This window comes from Symphalangus syndactylus, chromosome 22 (assembly GCF_028878055.3).
Source record: "Symphalangus syndactylus isolate Jambi chromosome 22, NHGRI_mSymSyn1-v2.1_pri, whole genome shotgun sequence".
In the NCBI taxonomy this organism is placed as follows: domain Eukaryota; kingdom Metazoa; phylum Chordata; class Mammalia; order Primates; family Hylobatidae; genus Symphalangus; species Symphalangus syndactylus.
In genome coordinates this window covers 63,594,643-63,612,393 of record NC_072444.2, presented here as the reverse complement: position 1 = coordinate 63,612,393, position 17,751 = coordinate 63,594,643, and the positions used below count along the sequence as shown (strand labels likewise).

Here is a 17,751-nt window from a genome sequence, read left to right as displayed (position 1 = left end):
CATTTGGTTAGCTAAGATGATATTTTGTAAATGTCTGTTCCCCTCATTGTCCTTTCATAATCATCTTGGTACAGGAAATAGGCAACTCAGAGCTCCCAGCTACCCCACAGCGTAAGTTTACCATAGTCCAAAGAGGCACTGATCCTGGGGCCTAGTCTTGATCTGCCACAATCTGGCTGTGTGACTTTGGGGATATCACTTTCTCTCTCTGGGCCTCAGTTTTTTCATCTACAAACTGAAGAGGTTAAACAAGATGTTCTAATTCTAACCTTCCATGGTTCTGTTTCCCTGCCTTCGCTCCATATATGAAGCAACATTTGAGGCAGGTTAAATAATTCCTTTATAATGAAAGCTGTCATATTTGATGGACAAGTAGACAAGGCGATTATTCAGTTAAATAATCATGCATCCATGGACAATGCATGGGAACACACATGGAACAATAATGACAGGTTTATTCCTATCTACCCATGGAAAGATAATGACAGGTTTATCAGTCATTTACCAAATCGTTCTGATTTGGTAGAGATGCAATATTGGCACCCAGGAAGAAGCTCTTTGCTGCCTTGTCAGTCTTGAGTGATGTTCTTTTGACCCAGGTGCCCTTTCATCACAGGGCCTGCTGGGATCCTGCCTGCCTCCCTTCCACTCTAGCCTCTCCTCTTGACTACTGATAGTTGCATTAACTACCAACACACTCCTGCTACCTCCTTCTGGCATCCAAGTGAAGAGATAATGAAGAGGTAGTGTTGCAGCCACCAAAGGTTGGAAGAAAAGCAGTTTAACTACACATCAGTTAATTGTGTTTAAACCTGGAACAAATGATAAATTTATGCAATAAAACTTTATAAATCCTCCAATTGTGCTAAATATTTACAAAGAAAGTGTCCAGTTCTTGCCTGAGAAGGTCCTACAGAATCAAGAAAGTAAATAGATCCTAATGATAGTCGGTTAAAACCTCAGTGTATCTCAATGATTAGGGCTATAATTCTGTAGAGGATGGAAGAAAGGCAGGAAGGAAGGGAAGGATAGAGGGAGGGTGGAGAAAAGAAACCCAAGTTCCTGCAGAGTAGTAGTGCCCAACCATGGCTGTATGTTGAAATGTCCTGGGTGAAAAATATCAGTGTTCAAGCCCACCATCAGTGATGTTTGAAGTTCCATGTGATTCTATTATGCAATCAGTGTTGAGATTCAATACAATACAGCATCATATTTTATTAAATAAGTGACTCAATTACTAAAGAAGAGTGGCCACTCAAAGGGATTTTATAATAGTTGTTAAGAATTGTTACCAAAAACCCCACCAGTTTCCTATTGCAGAGGTCTAAGAAGCTGGAAGCCTTCCTGAGAATTTCCCCTGTCCTTGGGTAAATGCTACCATGTTCTGGAATTCTGAGTCTGAGGGCTACACAGTAGCCTTATGCCATATCATTCCCTTTCCCTCATACTCTTTTAAAATTACTGCCAGATCAATGCTTCAGGCTCCTTATAGTCAAACCTGTTTTCCTGATTATAAGATAGACCCTGAGGCTTTTACCATTCATAGATCATTGTCACGTCTATTATTAGCTAGAGGTTCATTTGTTGACTACATCAAAATTTTTATAACTGCTGGCCAATTTGGAAAATACCTGAGACTGAGTAATGAACTGGAACAAGCAGTGCACTCAGAATCTCAGGCCTTTGAATCAATTTACGGATCTGCCCAAGCATCTCTAGGTGACTTGATGCAAGTCACAGAACTTTTCAGGCCTGTTTTCTTAATTGTAAAGTGAGAAAGTTGAATGCTATCTAATATTCACTTGAAACTCTGAAATGCATAGTATTTCCTTCTCTACTTTCTGGTAATGATACTAACGAACAGTAAAGGATGAGAAAGTCAAGTACAGAGGGAAAGCACCAGAAAAAACTAACGGTCTGGATGAGCCATAAGTTGACAAATTTGATCTCAAAGCATTGAACATATCCCTAGATACGTTCTTTGCTTTTAAAAGACTACAATTGGATCATGTAGCAGTAAAATTTCTACTACGGGTTTGTGTGAGAAAAAAAAAATTCTCTTTCCCCTCACACTGTGAAGACTACCTTGCAAAATGAGAAAGCACTGTTCTGATTCTCTAGTTGTTAAATAGACTGGAAAAGAGAAAACGTGGTGATAAAAAAAAAAAACAACACTCCTCTACTATGCTAGAAAAGTTTAAAAATATTCAAACCCCAAGTTCAGTTCCTGTTCACAGTTCACTGTTCACTGTTGCCCTTGTACCCACATCTCCCTATTCCTCTATTCCTTTCTTTCCAACTACCACAACCATCTCCTCATTCCATCTCTATATCTTCATGCCTCTTCATGCATGACTTGTCTAATCCAAAAAAGGTTTACGACTCCGTAATTTCCTGTAGATTACATCTAAACTGTTTAGCTTGGCATTCCCAGATCTCTATAGTGCAGCCCATAACCTAATTTTCTTCTCACTTTTCCTCAACATATTTTCTCCAGCCAGTCTGGGCTGCTTATTGTTCATTCCTCAGTTATGCCCTATAAAAATCCTCCACTCTGCCTTTGCTTGTTCTGTTTCTCCCATACAGAATGACCTCCTCCATTTTCTCCCACGTAGACTAATCCTGGCCGTTCTTGGAAGCTGAGCAAACTCACGTTTCGCCTCTTCCAAGAAGCATTCATGCTGGCCTACAATGATCTTTCCTTTCTCCAGCTGTACTAAACAGCACATATATTTTGCTGTATTGTCTACTGTGTTTTGTTTATTGCATATTTCTCAGACTGCATGCTGCCGGAGGACAATGTCTTAAATACTTCTATTTTTCTGCCTCTCTTCATCCTTTTCTTCTCCCTCTCTCCCTTTCTTCTTTCCGTTCTTTCTCTCTCTTTACTGTAGTCTTTACAGCAAAATTTGGGAGGAATCCAGAAAGATCAGTAGTTATTTTATAAATAAACACAGTAATGCCAGACTTAGGTTAGTGTGGCTGTTAGGCTTCTCTTTTACCTGGCCTGATCACTGGGGCACGAAAGTTCACTAGTGTTTTTTAGCTTTTAACTTGGAATTCAACATCCCTCAGCATGTTTCTTTGTAAGAATACTTAAGTGTTACTAGGGCACAAGTCTGAGTTTAGGTTCCACTTTTAAACTTTATGTAGTTTCTCAAAAGGACAGAAATGATCTAAGAAATAAGAACAAATTGAAGGAAAAAAGTGAACTATTCCAGTAATTAAACAACTTTGTTATTTATTTCAATAATGTGTTAAATCATGCCCTCCTCATTTACAAAGCCTGTGATAGCAGAATTGCAAACTACCAAAGTACCAAATGAACACAGGGCCTCCCCTTCTGGCTCTACAGATGAGTCAGCTGAGCTCAGGCAGAGACACCAAGTCTAAATGAGGTAGTGCCTCTTGCAAAGCGGTTAGCCTCTCTCCCCTTCCAGCTGTACCTCTTCAGAAAGGGGTTCCTCTGTTTCTGCAAAACCCTTCCTATTATGTCCGTTTTGTTTCGAAAAGGTTGTCTGTAAATAAGATGCAGCCCTATCCAGGGACCCAAAGTTGGGCAAGATCAACCAATAGAGACACTTCCAGTTTTTGAAATCCTCTTATTTGTGCTTTTAGGACAGAATAATTTACTAGAACTGGTAGAACAGGGCTCTAAGCCTCGGTAAAGAGGGAATTTTTGTAGGAATGAGGAGTGGAATGGGTGAGATATAGATCTGGATATGCAAATAGTGGTTTTGTTTTTGAGTCTGTTGCAAGGCAAAAGGAGAGTCTGAGATCAAGCAGAAATGGGATAGAGCTGGTGCATCCTTTGCCATGGAACCCCCAGTCAGGCTTAGCAAGGGTTTAGGGAGGATGCATGCCCCCTGCTTGCCACTCTCCCTCCCTACAGGAAATGGAGTTGCACTGGAAAGATACCCTACCTGCAGGCTCAAGGACAACACACTCTCAAATTCACACTGGGATCCCAGAACACTCTGGAATAACCTCTCTCCCCATCTGCACAATCTTGGCACACTCAGTGAAAGGAATAGTAGGACTTTGCCCTAGTCAAAGCAGTCCTCCTGCCTTTGAAACCTAGGACCAAGGCTGCTCTGCTTCAACCGCTAAGATTTAACAACCCTCCTTCATTTCTGTTTTGGGGTGGGGGTGGTAAGCAGAGGAGAAGGAAACTTTATTTTTTTGTCCAAAAATTACAACCCAATCTGTGCTTTTTGTTGTGTTTTATTTTTTAAAGCCTAGAAATCAATTACAATTCTACTCCCTTGCTTCAACATGGTTTTCTTCTCTAAGAGCTTTGCGTTTCTAGATGTAAGAAGCAGTCTCGCCTTGCGTATTCTGTCGGAGCAACTGCCTAAAGTCTCATCCTTGGAGAAGTGAATGTATCTCTGGACCTTAGGTTTCCCACCTGTTCAATAAAGGAGTGACGAATGACGCCTCAACTCTGATCTACCGTAAAAACAGTGCAGGTCTGTGAGCCCCATTGCCTTTGATTTTTCCACTCTAGGGTCCAGCACAAAGATAGTAAAAGGTTAAGGATCTCTCCAATGGAGAGTTGTTAACACGGAGGTCGAGGCTCACAGGCATCAGGTTCGCAGCTTCGCCCGGCCTCAAAGATACCCCTGTCCAATATTTCGGAAGTCGGAGGCTGCGGTGGGGTATCCTGTCTTTATTCTGCTTCTCCAAAGCCCGGGCAGAAGGTCTGGGAGCAACTCCGTCTGTCTTCGGGACACCTAGCTGTCTATACCATCCCCAAATCGGAGTAAACCGGACATCACCTAGCTCCATTTCTCACAGTTCTGCGCCTGGTCCCTCGAGGTCCCCATTACTCCCCAACCCCAGAAATCCTTCCAGCCGCACCAGGCACAATTTGTACCCCTTATCCGCGGCTCTGCGAGCTTGGCGCTGCGGCAGAGTAGGGCACTCTCCCAGGGCGTCCTGGGCTCCAGCCTCAACTCCCCGCCCCAGCCTTTCCCGTTCGCAGCCCCCACGCCCCGCCCTAGGACTCTGCAATCGCCTTCCCCTCCTAAACTCTCTGGGCGCTCTCCAGGCGGGCGCACTCCTTCTTGCAGCCACCCAGGGAGAACCCTTCCTTCCCCCCATCCCCAATCTCCCCAGCCAAAGCGAGAGCCAGTCAGTGGGCAGGGCCCTTGGCACGGTGGAGCCTCTCGGACCGGCCTTCTGCTGGGCGGGGGTGGGAGGAGGCACCCGGCCTCTCGGGGCTCTGGGGCACCGGCTGGCCAGGCGTGCTCAGCTCGGCCAGGCGTCGGCCCGGCGGGATCGGATCTGGAGAGCAGCCTCGCGCTGAACCCATCACCCAAGCGCCCGAGCCGCCGCCTCCCTCCCGCAGGCGCCCCCCGCGCTCACCCCGAGCACGGCCAAGCGGGAGAGTCCAAGGCGCGACTGAAGCCCCCCGCCGCCTGCCGGAGCTCCGGTGGCCCAGCACGCTCTTTGCCGGCCCCCTCCGAGGAGGGGCGCGCGGGGGGCCGGGAGAGGCACCTCTGGTCCGCCCACCCTCCCCCTTCCCTGCCCGCCCACCCGGCCAGAGCTGCGCGGCACGGCGCAGCGCTCGGATTCTGAGAGGGAAGCGCCGCGCTGTGTCCCTGGCGTCCTCAGTCCTGCCCCGCGAAGTGGAGATGCGCGAGAGGCAGGCGAGGGCGCGCAGCTCGTGAGAAGCCGCGCCAGCCGGCACCATGCGCCTGCGGCCGCTGCCCCTTGTGGTGGTCCCCGGCTTGCTGCAGCTGGTGAGTGCCCGGCCCGCGCGCCGCCCCACGCGCCGGGGACGCATTTCGGCGGGAAAACCGCGCAGGCGGCTGACTTGGAGCCCAGCCTGGGCCTGCTTGGGAAGTGGGGTTGGGGGCGCGCGGAGGGCAAGGAGTTTTGGGTTGCCTTAGAGGTCGAAAGGGAAAAATTGAAGGACGGAATAGAGGGGATCTAGAGGCGACTGAGGGGCTTAGCACGGGTTGGGACTTGAGCGCTGAGGTAAAGTAGGCAGAAGGTGGCCGGGAAGTAGGTCCGGGAGAAGGAAGCGGTTTATTGATAAGCGGTCAAGGAGAGGATGGAAGGTAAATTGATAGGACGAGAAGGGGCAGAAAGACCTTCCTCCGGTTCACAGTTTGAGAGGCTTGATGGTGTTTATTTTTCACGTGGTGTTTTGCCCAGATGCACACAGACACTTCTTCCAAAGCACAGCATAGTGCATGCATCCGCCTTCTCAGAGCCAGGTAGTGGCGCCTTGCTGGTGGAAAACTTAGGCAAAAACACGGATTTGGGGGACAGCTTGGATTTCTCTTCGTTTTCCTTCTGGCGCTAGGGACTGGGATGGGGTTTTCTGCCAGCTGGGGACACAAGATGTAACTTTCATGCCCAGCTTCGCGCAGGAGCCCCCTCTTGGGCATCTCGAAGCTGTCTTTTCAGGGAGACCTCTCCCGCCTGGTCTGGGTGGCTCCGGGGCGCTGAGGAATAAGAAACGTATTAAAATGTGGTTTGGGGTTCCCGTTGTCACTCTCTTCGCTCTTCCCGCGAGGCACCACGCTCTCCTCCTCCTGATATACGCCTATATTCTATATGCATGGCTAATTATAGTTAAGGGAAAACCAAAGTAAGACCTTCAAGAAGAAACTTTTAAAGTAAAATTACAGAAGGGGAGTGCTTTGGCTGGGTCAGCCAATGTGATGGATTTCTTCTGGTCACTTAGCTCTTGCCTTGTTAGGGTGCTATTAAGAGGGCTTTCTCCTGATGCCATAGTTTCTTTGGTCCTCATACTTAAGACTTCGCCCAAGCACTTAGAAGATGACAATCTCTTCTCTCTCGCTCGCTCGCTCTCTCGTTCTCTTTGTCTCTGTCTTTTCCTATTAGGGGGAAAATCAAGTAACTTTGAAAGTTTATGATATGTATGATATTGTTAAGGCAGAGGCACTTTGCAAGTTCTGAGGGTGGAAGGAACTCTAAAAGGTGGAGAGACCACTGAGATGCCCGTGGTCCATGCTTGTTACGGTGGAGATTAGCTTCACCTGCACAGCGTTAACTCAGAAATTCTTCAATGGCATCAAGAAGAAAATGCAATGATATGCCCAAATATCCTTGAATGAGCCATCACATGCTGGCTATCTACAATACTCCATGTTAAAATACATTTTACATCTTAGGCATTATGAATCCAAAATATATGCCACATTAATCTTTAGTATCCCTTGCTTTAAAATTTTTTAGTCTGGATTCTAATAGAAGGTGATCTAACAAAGCAGCATTTGTATGGTGTGTGTAAGGAAAAGCCTGGGGAAATCAGGTATTTATGTGGGGTCTTCAGAATATCTTCACGAATCTTAGTTCATTAATTTTACATTTAATAAACATGAACTGTGTATCTGCTCCGTAAGCACTGTGATAGGCTCTTAAAGATGAGAAAATATATTTGGGCACGTGTCGGGGAAAAGTTCTCCTCCCAGCTACTATATTGGAAATGTTAGATTTTTTTTTTCCACACCACCATAGTCAATAAGGAATAGGAAATACATCTTGCAGGGATTATATGCTCTCCTTAAGAGCTAGATTCTAATATTACAGCATGGATTGATTGATTTGCTTTTAAAAAAGCTTATGTCAAATTCTAATCCATTTTGGGATTGTGCTTGGGTTGTAATGTTTTTCTCCTGGAGCACTTTATCATGGTAAGTGAGGTGGGGAGCTGCAGCCCTGTTGATAAGCACACATTCCTTACGCTGCCATCCCTTTGGACAATAAAAGGCTGTTTACATTCTCCACATTCTTAGAGCTGTTGCCAGCCTTATAACACAAGGGGGTTAGAATGTGAAGGGAAAACAGAGTGGCTGAGCAGATCTAAATTGAAATATTCCCCAGTCCCACCATATGCCCCACTCCAGTAGGTCTCAAAAAGGACAGATCATGATTTGCTCATTTGGATGGCTCATAGTTTTGTTCTACCTTTTTCAGCTGATATTGAACTTCTTTGTTAAATCCTAACAGCAAGGGGATAAAATGTTTTCTAGATGTGAAACTAGTCTTTTACTTTTCTAGGAACCATATGTAGTAAAAAAATCTGCCTTTTGCTGACATAAGGCTTTTTTTTGTTTTTTAAATTTTTTGGTGAGGGATGAGTGAAGTTACCTTATTGTCGAAATTGGATTTTACTTTTCTATCTGCACTGCCAGCCTGAAGAACATACTTTTAAAAAATATTAAATATTTTAAAAGAATAATATATTCATTTGGGCATATTGAACATTTAGTGATATGAAAATTACGTGTTTGTTTCTGAAAGCAGTCACAGGGAGTTGAGGCCAAATAAGTCACTAACTATGGTTATATATAACATATATAACATACACATATATATAATACAGTCACAATAACTAGAATTTTTTTTACCTGTTGTATGTGATATTTAAAACTTCTAAGAAAACAGTAAGCGGAATTGATAAATACTGCAGGTAGCCTAGGAAGAATGTATGTCTCTTATCTGTCCTTGCCCAATTTTCCTGGCCTGTGTACAGTGCTTTTAACAGACAGGTTGCTATAGCTAATTAATGGGATTACTATTTGCAAGATTTAAATATCCATCTTGAAAGAATTCCTGTTTTAAAAATTCTTATTCAGCAACATACTCTTATAGAATATTAAGAGCATGTTATATCTTTTCTGCCATCTAATGAAGAAAAAATTAGCATTTGAAATGAATATTATAACAAAATGAGTGTTGTTTCATCATGATGCAAGGTAAAGACTTCACCAGATGTCAACTGTTTACAGATTTGCATGATGATTTGTAACTGGTAATAAGTGTGATTTTTTGCCTTTAAGTAAAAAGAAGATTATAAAAAGAATAAATTTTAATTTAAATGAATGATTAGCTAATGTTTAAGACAAAATTTAGGGCTGATTTAAAAAATCAGTTTCTTACACATTTCAACTTGTTTTACTGTGATACAACGCTGAGTTTACAAAATAAAATATTAGTTAAAAGCAATGTAAGTTGGCAAATTTTTAGAATCCTAAAAAATCAGATCCTTGTGATGAAAGATGGTAAAATTTTAGGTTCATCCTTTTAGTATCACATAATTTATTAAGGGTACTTACATTAAAACTAATAATTTTAATATTTGTTTAGTCTGATGATTCTATTTATTTCTTCTTCTGTACTTACAAGAATTGATAACTCTTTACTATCTTCCATTCAAAAATGACAATTTTCCTCATACAGCCTTGATCAGTAAACATCAAAATAGTATTTTCCAGTGCCGTATGAATAGTCCTCTGTTGGCTATATGACAATGTGGAGGAAAAAAAAAAAACACCACTATATCATTGTTATGACTTAGAGTTGGCTGTGCATTAAAAGTAACTCCTCATTATAAGCATCATTATTTTAGACATTTTAAAAAATGAAAATTAAGATTAGACAATTAAATGCTTGGTTTCAGCCACCCACCTCCCAGTACAAGTTGTATTCCCTTGGTTTATTCTGATATTACGTTATCTGGTCCAATTTTAAATGCCTTCCATACAGAAAACTGACTGCTTGGGAAATTATTTTATTGTTTAGTTTCCGAATGGAAAAGAAAAGCTTTCTTAATCTTTGTTCTATATTTTTTCATAATTTTTTCTTTTTTATTGTTTTTGATTAATAATTGGAATGCTAAATAAGGCAGAAAGCTTTTTTGAAAAATCTTTTAGAGGTTTCCATTGTCAGCTTAAAATGTGTAGTTCTTGCCAATCAAATGTATTAAGAAATATTGGTTTATATAAGACATTGCCCACGTTTTATCTATTAAAGACCTAATCAATACACCTTGAATGATTTAGTCGTTTAGTGGTAGCAACCAAAGATGAACATAAATGTGTCACAGGTTTGTGATTTTGTAAAAGCTCTAGAATGTCTCTTACTGTTTACATATTCTGCGGACTCTTTTACCTGAAGCTTTACTGGGAAGGATTTGAAAAAAGAATTATAGCTGCACACTCAAGTGCTTACAGTTAAGGCTGTGTCAGCGTTTCTATAAAGAATCTCATTTCTATCTTAGCCATAAGCATTATTGCTGGTTAGAAGCTGGCATTTAATATCTTGATTTGGAAGTAAATTATTTCAAAACGGCTTTAAAAAATTGGTCCAAATGATTTTGAGTGCTCCCCATGTGAGGTTACTCTCTAGGTATCCTTATAGTATGCAGGATGGTAATTTAACAAACTGATTTCTATATTATTGACTTTGTAACTAAATTAGCGGGCACAATGCTATGGTTTTGACTTCCACAATGGTTATAATTTAAGTTGGGATATGTTTAAATGATTTTAGATAAACTTTTCCCAGTTAACATATATATTGTACTGCCGTAAGATTTTCTAACACTATTTCTTCATAAGTATTTTTAATTATGCCAAAATCAGGTGCCCTTTTATAAGTCTTTATTTACTAATACATTTTTTTATTAGTTGTGATTTGATTGATGGTATTGACAACTCTATTCTTTATTTCAAAATCCTGCTAAATAAAAAAGGAATCTAAAGCAACTTACAGTATAAGTTGTGGTATAGATTTTCATATTAAAGAATTTTAAGATGTGATTGACTGAAAACTTCTATTTTATGTTATTTTTTAACTTATGAAAATCTAGATTAAAACTCTCAAACAAGTGTTTGGTTCATTATGCTGTAAGATTGATATATAATAAGGAATTATCTTTCCTTATAGAATTACCATTAAAAATGAAATTTCCATTATTTAAACCCAAATGCTGTAGGAAATATTTTTCTTTTTCCTAGTCAGATCATTCACAAAGATCAAATAGTTGTATCTAAAATTGCCATTCTTGTGCTCACTTCAGCAGCACGTATACGAAATTGCCATTCTAGTTAATTTTTCCTTTCTTAAATGGTAAGAGAAGTGAGACATTTTATAAACTTAAACTATAATGATAATAAGGCTGACTTAGATTTCCATACACTTAACATAATTTTAAGTTTCTTTCACGCAATTATCACATTCTATTCTCCCAGTAAAACTAGAAGATAGAGAAGGATATTTTAAATGTTTCCATTCATGTTTTGGAAAGAACAATGAATTTCATGTCAAAAGACTTGGAGTCTATTTCTGAATAAGTCGAACATTCAACAAATATTTGTTCACTATCTGTTTTGATCCAGACTTTACACTGAGACTAGAGCAAGCAGTGAGAACATAGCAGTCAACAAAATAGAGCTGGTCCAAGTGTGTGAGTGTGTGTGTGTGTATGTGTGCACGTGTGCACCTGTGAGTGTGTATGTGTCTTGGGCAGTTCATTTAATATCCTGGGACCTTTCATCTATAAAATGAAGTAATTAATGACAAAGTAGATAAAAATTTGTTTTTAACATATCTCCTTTTTAATATATTGTTACAGGGGTTCTGAATTTTTCTTCATATGATTTACATCTTTAGTTACTGTACATATATGTTACATATAAATGTAATTGTTTTAAATATAAATTTCACATGTATTTTATGCTGTTAACCACATCACAAGTGATGTATATACACTTAGAAGTAGATTTAAAACACTGCAAGACAGATTACTAGATCTGTGCTTATGGAAAAGGAAAATTTAGTAAAACTAGGCAGAGAATTGATGAGCACTTATTTAACATATAATCAGCAAAATCAATAAAAAGTTAAATTAAAATGGTGCATTCAGGGATTTTCTCCTCCCATACCATTTTAAATTGTAAACTAACGTCTAGTCATTGCATCAATTTAAATAAACGGAAAATTGACTCTCAGTTAAATTCTAATTATTAAGATAAACAACATTACAGATTAATACTGTTCTTCAACCAGAAAACTAACAAGTGACTTTTGTATGCCTGAATAGAATACAGTCTATTTAAATCAGAAATGCTTTTAACTAACTGCAATGGTTTCAGGAGTTCACTTGTAAATGTTACAAAATTCTAAAAATAAAACAAACAAAAAACTGGCATGTGAGACCTACCAAAGATGGAGAAAATTGCCAATGGTCCTAACCTTAGGAGAAAATCCAAGTGAAACAGAAAGACTAACCAGTCCTGGGATTCAATCCAACTGTAAACAAGCAAATGATTCTACAAATGAAACTTGACTTTGAGATATTGCTGCTTTTTGCCACATAAAGTGATTCTAAGGTCATTAAAAACAAAATTTACATAAATTGTGTAAGTCTTTTCATGCAAGAATATGCAAGATTATGATTTTCAAGCTTTATCATATGTAATGATAATTTTTAAATCTCATCAATTTGAGTTATATAGCAGGTATATTTATTCACCCAAAGCAGCAATTTAAGAAATCATGTATATTATTCAAAGGGAAAGAACACGTATGTAGTATGGCTTTTAAAAACACATGTGATTTCTTTCTTTCTTTCTTTTTTTTTTTTTTTTTTTGAGGCAGAGTCTTGCTCTGTCACCCAGGCTGGAGTGCAGTGTCACGATCTCCACTCATTGCAAGCTCCACCTCCTGGGTTCACGCCATTCTCCTGCCTCAGCCTCTCTGAGTAGCTGGGACTACAGGCGCCCGCCACCGCGCCCGGCTAATTTTTTTGTATTTTTAGTAGAGACGGGGTTTCACCGTGGTCTCGATCTCCTGACCTCGTGATCCGCCTGCCTCGGCCTCCCAAAGTGCTGGGATTACAAGCGTGAGCCACCGCGCCCAGCAACACATGTGATTTCTATTCCCAAATTCCATTCCGCATTTGTGTGTGTAGACAACTACTGAAAGCGGTTTAGTATGAAAATCTGTATGATCTTTTCAATGGATAAGGCATACAATAAATGACTAGGGGCCATAAAGCATCATTTAACATTTTGTAGTAATGATAACAGGAATATGTATTAATGAAGTTTTGCACTTGGATATTTCAAACAGGAGATGATTGGGATTGACTTGAGGAATATGGCTATGGAAATGGAAAAAAATATGAAGTTTTCAAAAGCGTGTTTTCTGTAGTCTCGAATTTACCTGTTGCTCCTGTGTTGCTGACTCTCCAACTTGTATCTCAATTCCTACCCTGTTGCTCAGGCTCCAAGCCGGTGTCTCCATAATCTACTGTTCTGTTTTACTTGGATGTTTTACTGTTAACTCACACTCAATATGTGCAAGGCCACACACGTCTGTCCTGAACAAGTGCATTCCAGCGTTCATGGATTTGGATCTTGAAGTCACCACCGTCCCATTTTTAATGTTTGGAGCCTTTGTGCTGAGACAAGTGACAGGATGTAAAGCACTACATGGTTTGCAAAATTCTTTCATGGTTAATCTGTGCATCAGCTCTGAAAAGTAAATAGAGCGATAGTTATTGCATCCATTTTACAGGTGAAGCAACAAAAGCACACCGCAGGTTTCAGAGACAGACTGTAGACTGCACAGATTGTAAACTTGAATCGTCCACTTTGATGATGAGTGCTATCTTTCTAGGTACTCATCACTGACACCCAGATGATGGATTTGAGGGACATTTCTAGGAAACGTCCCACTCTGCTCAGTGACCACTGAGCTAGAAACCTCAACTCATTCATCTTAGCTTTGCCATAAAGTCAAACAAGTTGAATAAAACAAATGAATTCTTGGGGCGTTTCTTTAATCTGGAGTTCTATTTAGAATTTAACCTCATGGGCTGGGCGCGGAGGCTCACCCCTGTAATCGCAGCAATTTGAGAGGTCGAGGTGGGCAGATCACCTGAGGTCAGGAGTTCGAGACCAGCCTGACCAACATGGAGAAACCCCGTCTCTACTAAAAAATACAAAATTAGCCGGGCGTGGTGGCGCATGCCTGTAATCCCAGCTACTTGGGAGGCTGAGGCAGGAGAATTGCTTGAACCCAAGAGGCAGAGGTTGCGTTGAGCCAAGATCGTGCCATTGCACTCCAGCTTGGGCAACAAGAGTGGAACTCTGTCTCTAAATAAATAAATAAATAAATAGAATTTAACCTCATGGAGCCTAGTTGCCAAGGGTCTCAGCTTTAATGCCGTTTTCATGTTAAGTTAGTAGCCAAGTAATGTGGCTCCAGTTAGGATCAGCAGAGGTTTTGAGAGTTCCTCTAACTTCTCAGGATCTCACCTATACCACTCCAGATGGAAAAGATAAAAAGGAGAGAGAAAGTGTGGGTTCACGGGCTGCTAAACCCTGGTTTTCTAGTGGACAGGTAGGAATATGAGGACAAGCAGGTGGGTGTGGGAACCTGTCTAGCCCAGACTTGTGTTTTGAGAGCATTAATATGTCATTTTACTTTACTAGTAGCACATGGCTTTTGCTCTCTTTTTCTTTCTTTTAATGAAAATATGTATTTTATTATAAAAGTAATATTGTAGTGGATGTTATTGGTTCTCCACCCAGATTTCTTTTGGGGAGGCACTTTGCCAGAATGCATTCAGAGCCACAGGTGCCATTCACTTCCCCTGGAAAGCTCTTGACTAATGACTGACAGATGTCAGAGTATGAAAGCCCAGCTCCCTTGCCCCGACTCTGGACAGCTCCCAGGTATAACTGAGGTGAAACAGATAATCTGGGTCATCCCTGCAGAAGCAGGCTGAAGCTACCCTCCGCAAGACTTTGCCTGAGATCACGTACTTCCATGACGTTTTTCCCATTCTCTCACCAGCTGCCGTGCTCCCTTAGCAGGCTTCCTCGGAAGTGCTTCTGTTTTACATCAATAGCTCTCAAATACTTGCTTCAGCCTGTTCTTCTGGGGAACTCCACCTAAGATTTCTGTTTAATTTTTTTTTTTTTGGTAATACTCAGAATTTCTTTAAGTAGCCATTCTCACCCCTGCCTGCTTTCTGCCACCTCATACCTTATACTCAGGGCATTATTAATAGTTTAATTTATGTCTTTCCAGGTATTATAGATACGTATGCTTTTATAATAAGTATATCATGCACGGTACCATGTTCCATAATAAGCTTTTTTCATGCAATAGTATATTTTGGCTACTTTGATAGAGCAACTTGTATTTTTAAAGATTCACAGTATTTCATGGCATTGATATGCCATAATATATTCTATCAGTTTCTAATTAATATTTAAATTGTTTTGAATTCTTTAATATAGTTGTAAGTATACCTGTAACACAAATTCCTAGGATTGAAAATGTTGGTTCAATATTGAGAATGTATATATTGAATTTTGATAATTATAAATGTTTTCCCAAATGATTGTACCAATATAAGGTATTACATTGTATGTGCATGCCTGTATCATGCTACCTGAATATTGGTATTTTTAAAAATATTTTTGGCAATCTATTAAGGGAAAGTACTTCATTGTTTTTAACATGTATTGTATACTGTATTACTTATTAGGAATATAAAGCATGTTTTCACATTTAATAACCATTTGTATTTCTTATTTTGTGAATTGCCTTTTTAAATAATTTCCTATGTTTCAGTTTTTTACAGCCTTTAAATTTTATAGTTTCTTTTTAATATTGCTCACGCACAATTGTTCTTTATTATTCCTGAATATTTTATACCTTATGAGGTTGTTATGGGTATCTTTTTTATGGCTGACATTTTAAAATTGGTTTTTGCTGGAATGTAAGGAAAACTATTTATTTTTGTATATTTATGTTTGTATCTGTTCTATTTCTGAACTCGATTATTAGTTGTAATATTTTTTATTTGATTCCCCTGGATTTTATGTCTAGACAATCATATCACCTGCAAATAATCTTATATTTGACTCTTTTTATTGAACATTATGTCTCATATTAAAATTTATTCTCCTAGCGAACTGTATAGAACCTTCAAAATATTATTGAATAATTCTGAAATTAAGCACATTCTCATGTTTCCAACTTTAACATAAACTTTACTAAGTATGAAGTTTATTATTTGTTAATTTTTATTTTGATTTTATGTATGTGTTTTTAGCATTTTATTTAGAAACACTGGCTATATTCATAAATGAAATATAACTAAAGTGAAACATGCCAGATTTTTGTATAACGATTATGGTGGGATTAGAATTAAAAAGACTTCTATATTTTCCCCCTCACTTCTGGGAAGTGTTAAAATATTTGAGAATTGCTTTTTCTTTGGCAGTTTGTTGGGAATCATTCTAATCCATTTGGGCCTTTTTGTTTTGAGAAAAGAAGTCTTTTATAAACTTTTTATTTCCTTTATGACTACTTACCACTCAGGTCTTTTCCTCAACCAACCCTTATTGAATCCCTTTTATTAACTTTAAAACTGTGCATGTTTGTGTATCCTTAAATTTGTTTCACACAAAATTATATATACTATTACCTTAATTTTTAAAAACTTACTGCACACTGTGAATTTGCGCCCTGTTTTGCCTTCAAGTTTGTATTATATTAATTGTTTTGTAAGAATGGTAGCTGGGGGAGTGCCTTCATTTTCTTTCTATGTTTAGCAGCATAAATAGAAGACTTCAGGGTCAAATTTCATAGATAAGTTACTAAGAGGTCCAAACTGAATGGAGCCTCAGGGTAAGGGATGAGCATCCAAAACCCCACCAGCTTTGTGCTCAGGGGAGCCTCCTGGTAGCTGCCTTGGTGCCTGCTTTGCGCCCAAGTCCTGCTGCACTAAGCTGGGTGGTGGGAATTGGGTGCACATGGGGAGAAACCTTCAGTGTCCTGCCCAGGTGTGGTTCTCCTTTGCCTTTGTTTGGTTACAGGCTGCTCAGCATGCTTGGCTTTTCCATTATTTTGATTTACTCTTCTTTTTGTCTTCTGGGGATTCTGATTTTATGGACTCTTTTGGCATCCTTTTCTCTTTCTAGCACCCTTATGCATTTATTCTTGTTTTTGCATTTCTAGTTCATTTCACTGGGATTTTTGGAGGGAGGCAAATGCAAATGCATGCATTCTTTCAGCTTCCTTCATTGCAACTGGAAATCTTGTAGTCATTTTTGGCTCATCTTTCCTCATCCCCTATAATAACCATTCAGTCACACCATCCTATGAAATTTCCTTCCAAATCCCATTGTAAACACTCTTCCTCTCCATCCCCAGCCATGTCATCACTATCACAGCCTCCTCATTGGTTTATCTTATTCCAACATGAGCCTTTTTAATTCATCCCACATATCACAGAATCATCTTTCTTAAATTCTCCTTTGATTTACTATACCACTACACTATTAAGAGTGAGATTGCAATTCTCTTTTTCTGAGCACAGTGAGTCTAAATTCTTCTTCCTGGCTTTCTCAGCCTTAAATCTCTCCTCCAATATTTATCACATACTCTTAACTGTGGCGGAGCCTGTATGTTCAATGCTCCATGAATATTTCAGTGTGGAGGGAAAAGCGTAGGTTTTGATGTCAGACTGACTTGGATTCTGGTGCTTCCTCTGGCATCTTGGACAAGCTAATAAATTTACTAAATCTCAGTTTCTTTCCTTATAAAATAATGGTAGTTATAGCAATCTCAGAGGGTTTTGCTGATTACTTACAAAAAATGTAAAATACCTGGCCTGTAACATTAGCTTAACAAATGTCAGTTTCCATTCCATCTATATTAACTTAGGGTCTTTGTGCACAAGCAACAGAAACTGATTCTGACTATCTTAAGGATAGAAGAAATTATTAAAATGGGGCAGCTCACAGAAAGGGTATGAACCAGGCATGTCTAGAACAGAATCCAGGGTTTGTGTGTCAGGAAATTGTCAATTAGCCAAGATAATGAATAAATGTCAACCATTTTTTCCCTGTCTCTACAATCCTTGCTTCACTTCATTTAAGGTTAAGAAAGCCTGGTTGGCTTGGG

At 39.7% G+C, this 17,751-nt stretch overlaps 1 protein-coding gene across 1 annotated transcript in view; it reads left to right on the top strand.

The window, feature by feature from the left end:
* The first annotated feature begins 5,462 nt into the window (after positions 1–5,462).
* NXPH2 (neurexophilin 2) overlaps positions 5,463–17,751 on the top strand; it is a 109,004-nt gene continuing 96,715 nt past the window's right edge. The window contains exon 1 of the mRNA XM_055261976.2: positions 5,463–5,744. Within this exon, the coding sequence (XP_055117951.1) occupies positions 5,694–5,744 (51 nt within the window). The 5' untranslated portion in view covers positions 5,463–5,693. The remainder of the gene's footprint in view (positions 5,745–17,751) is intronic.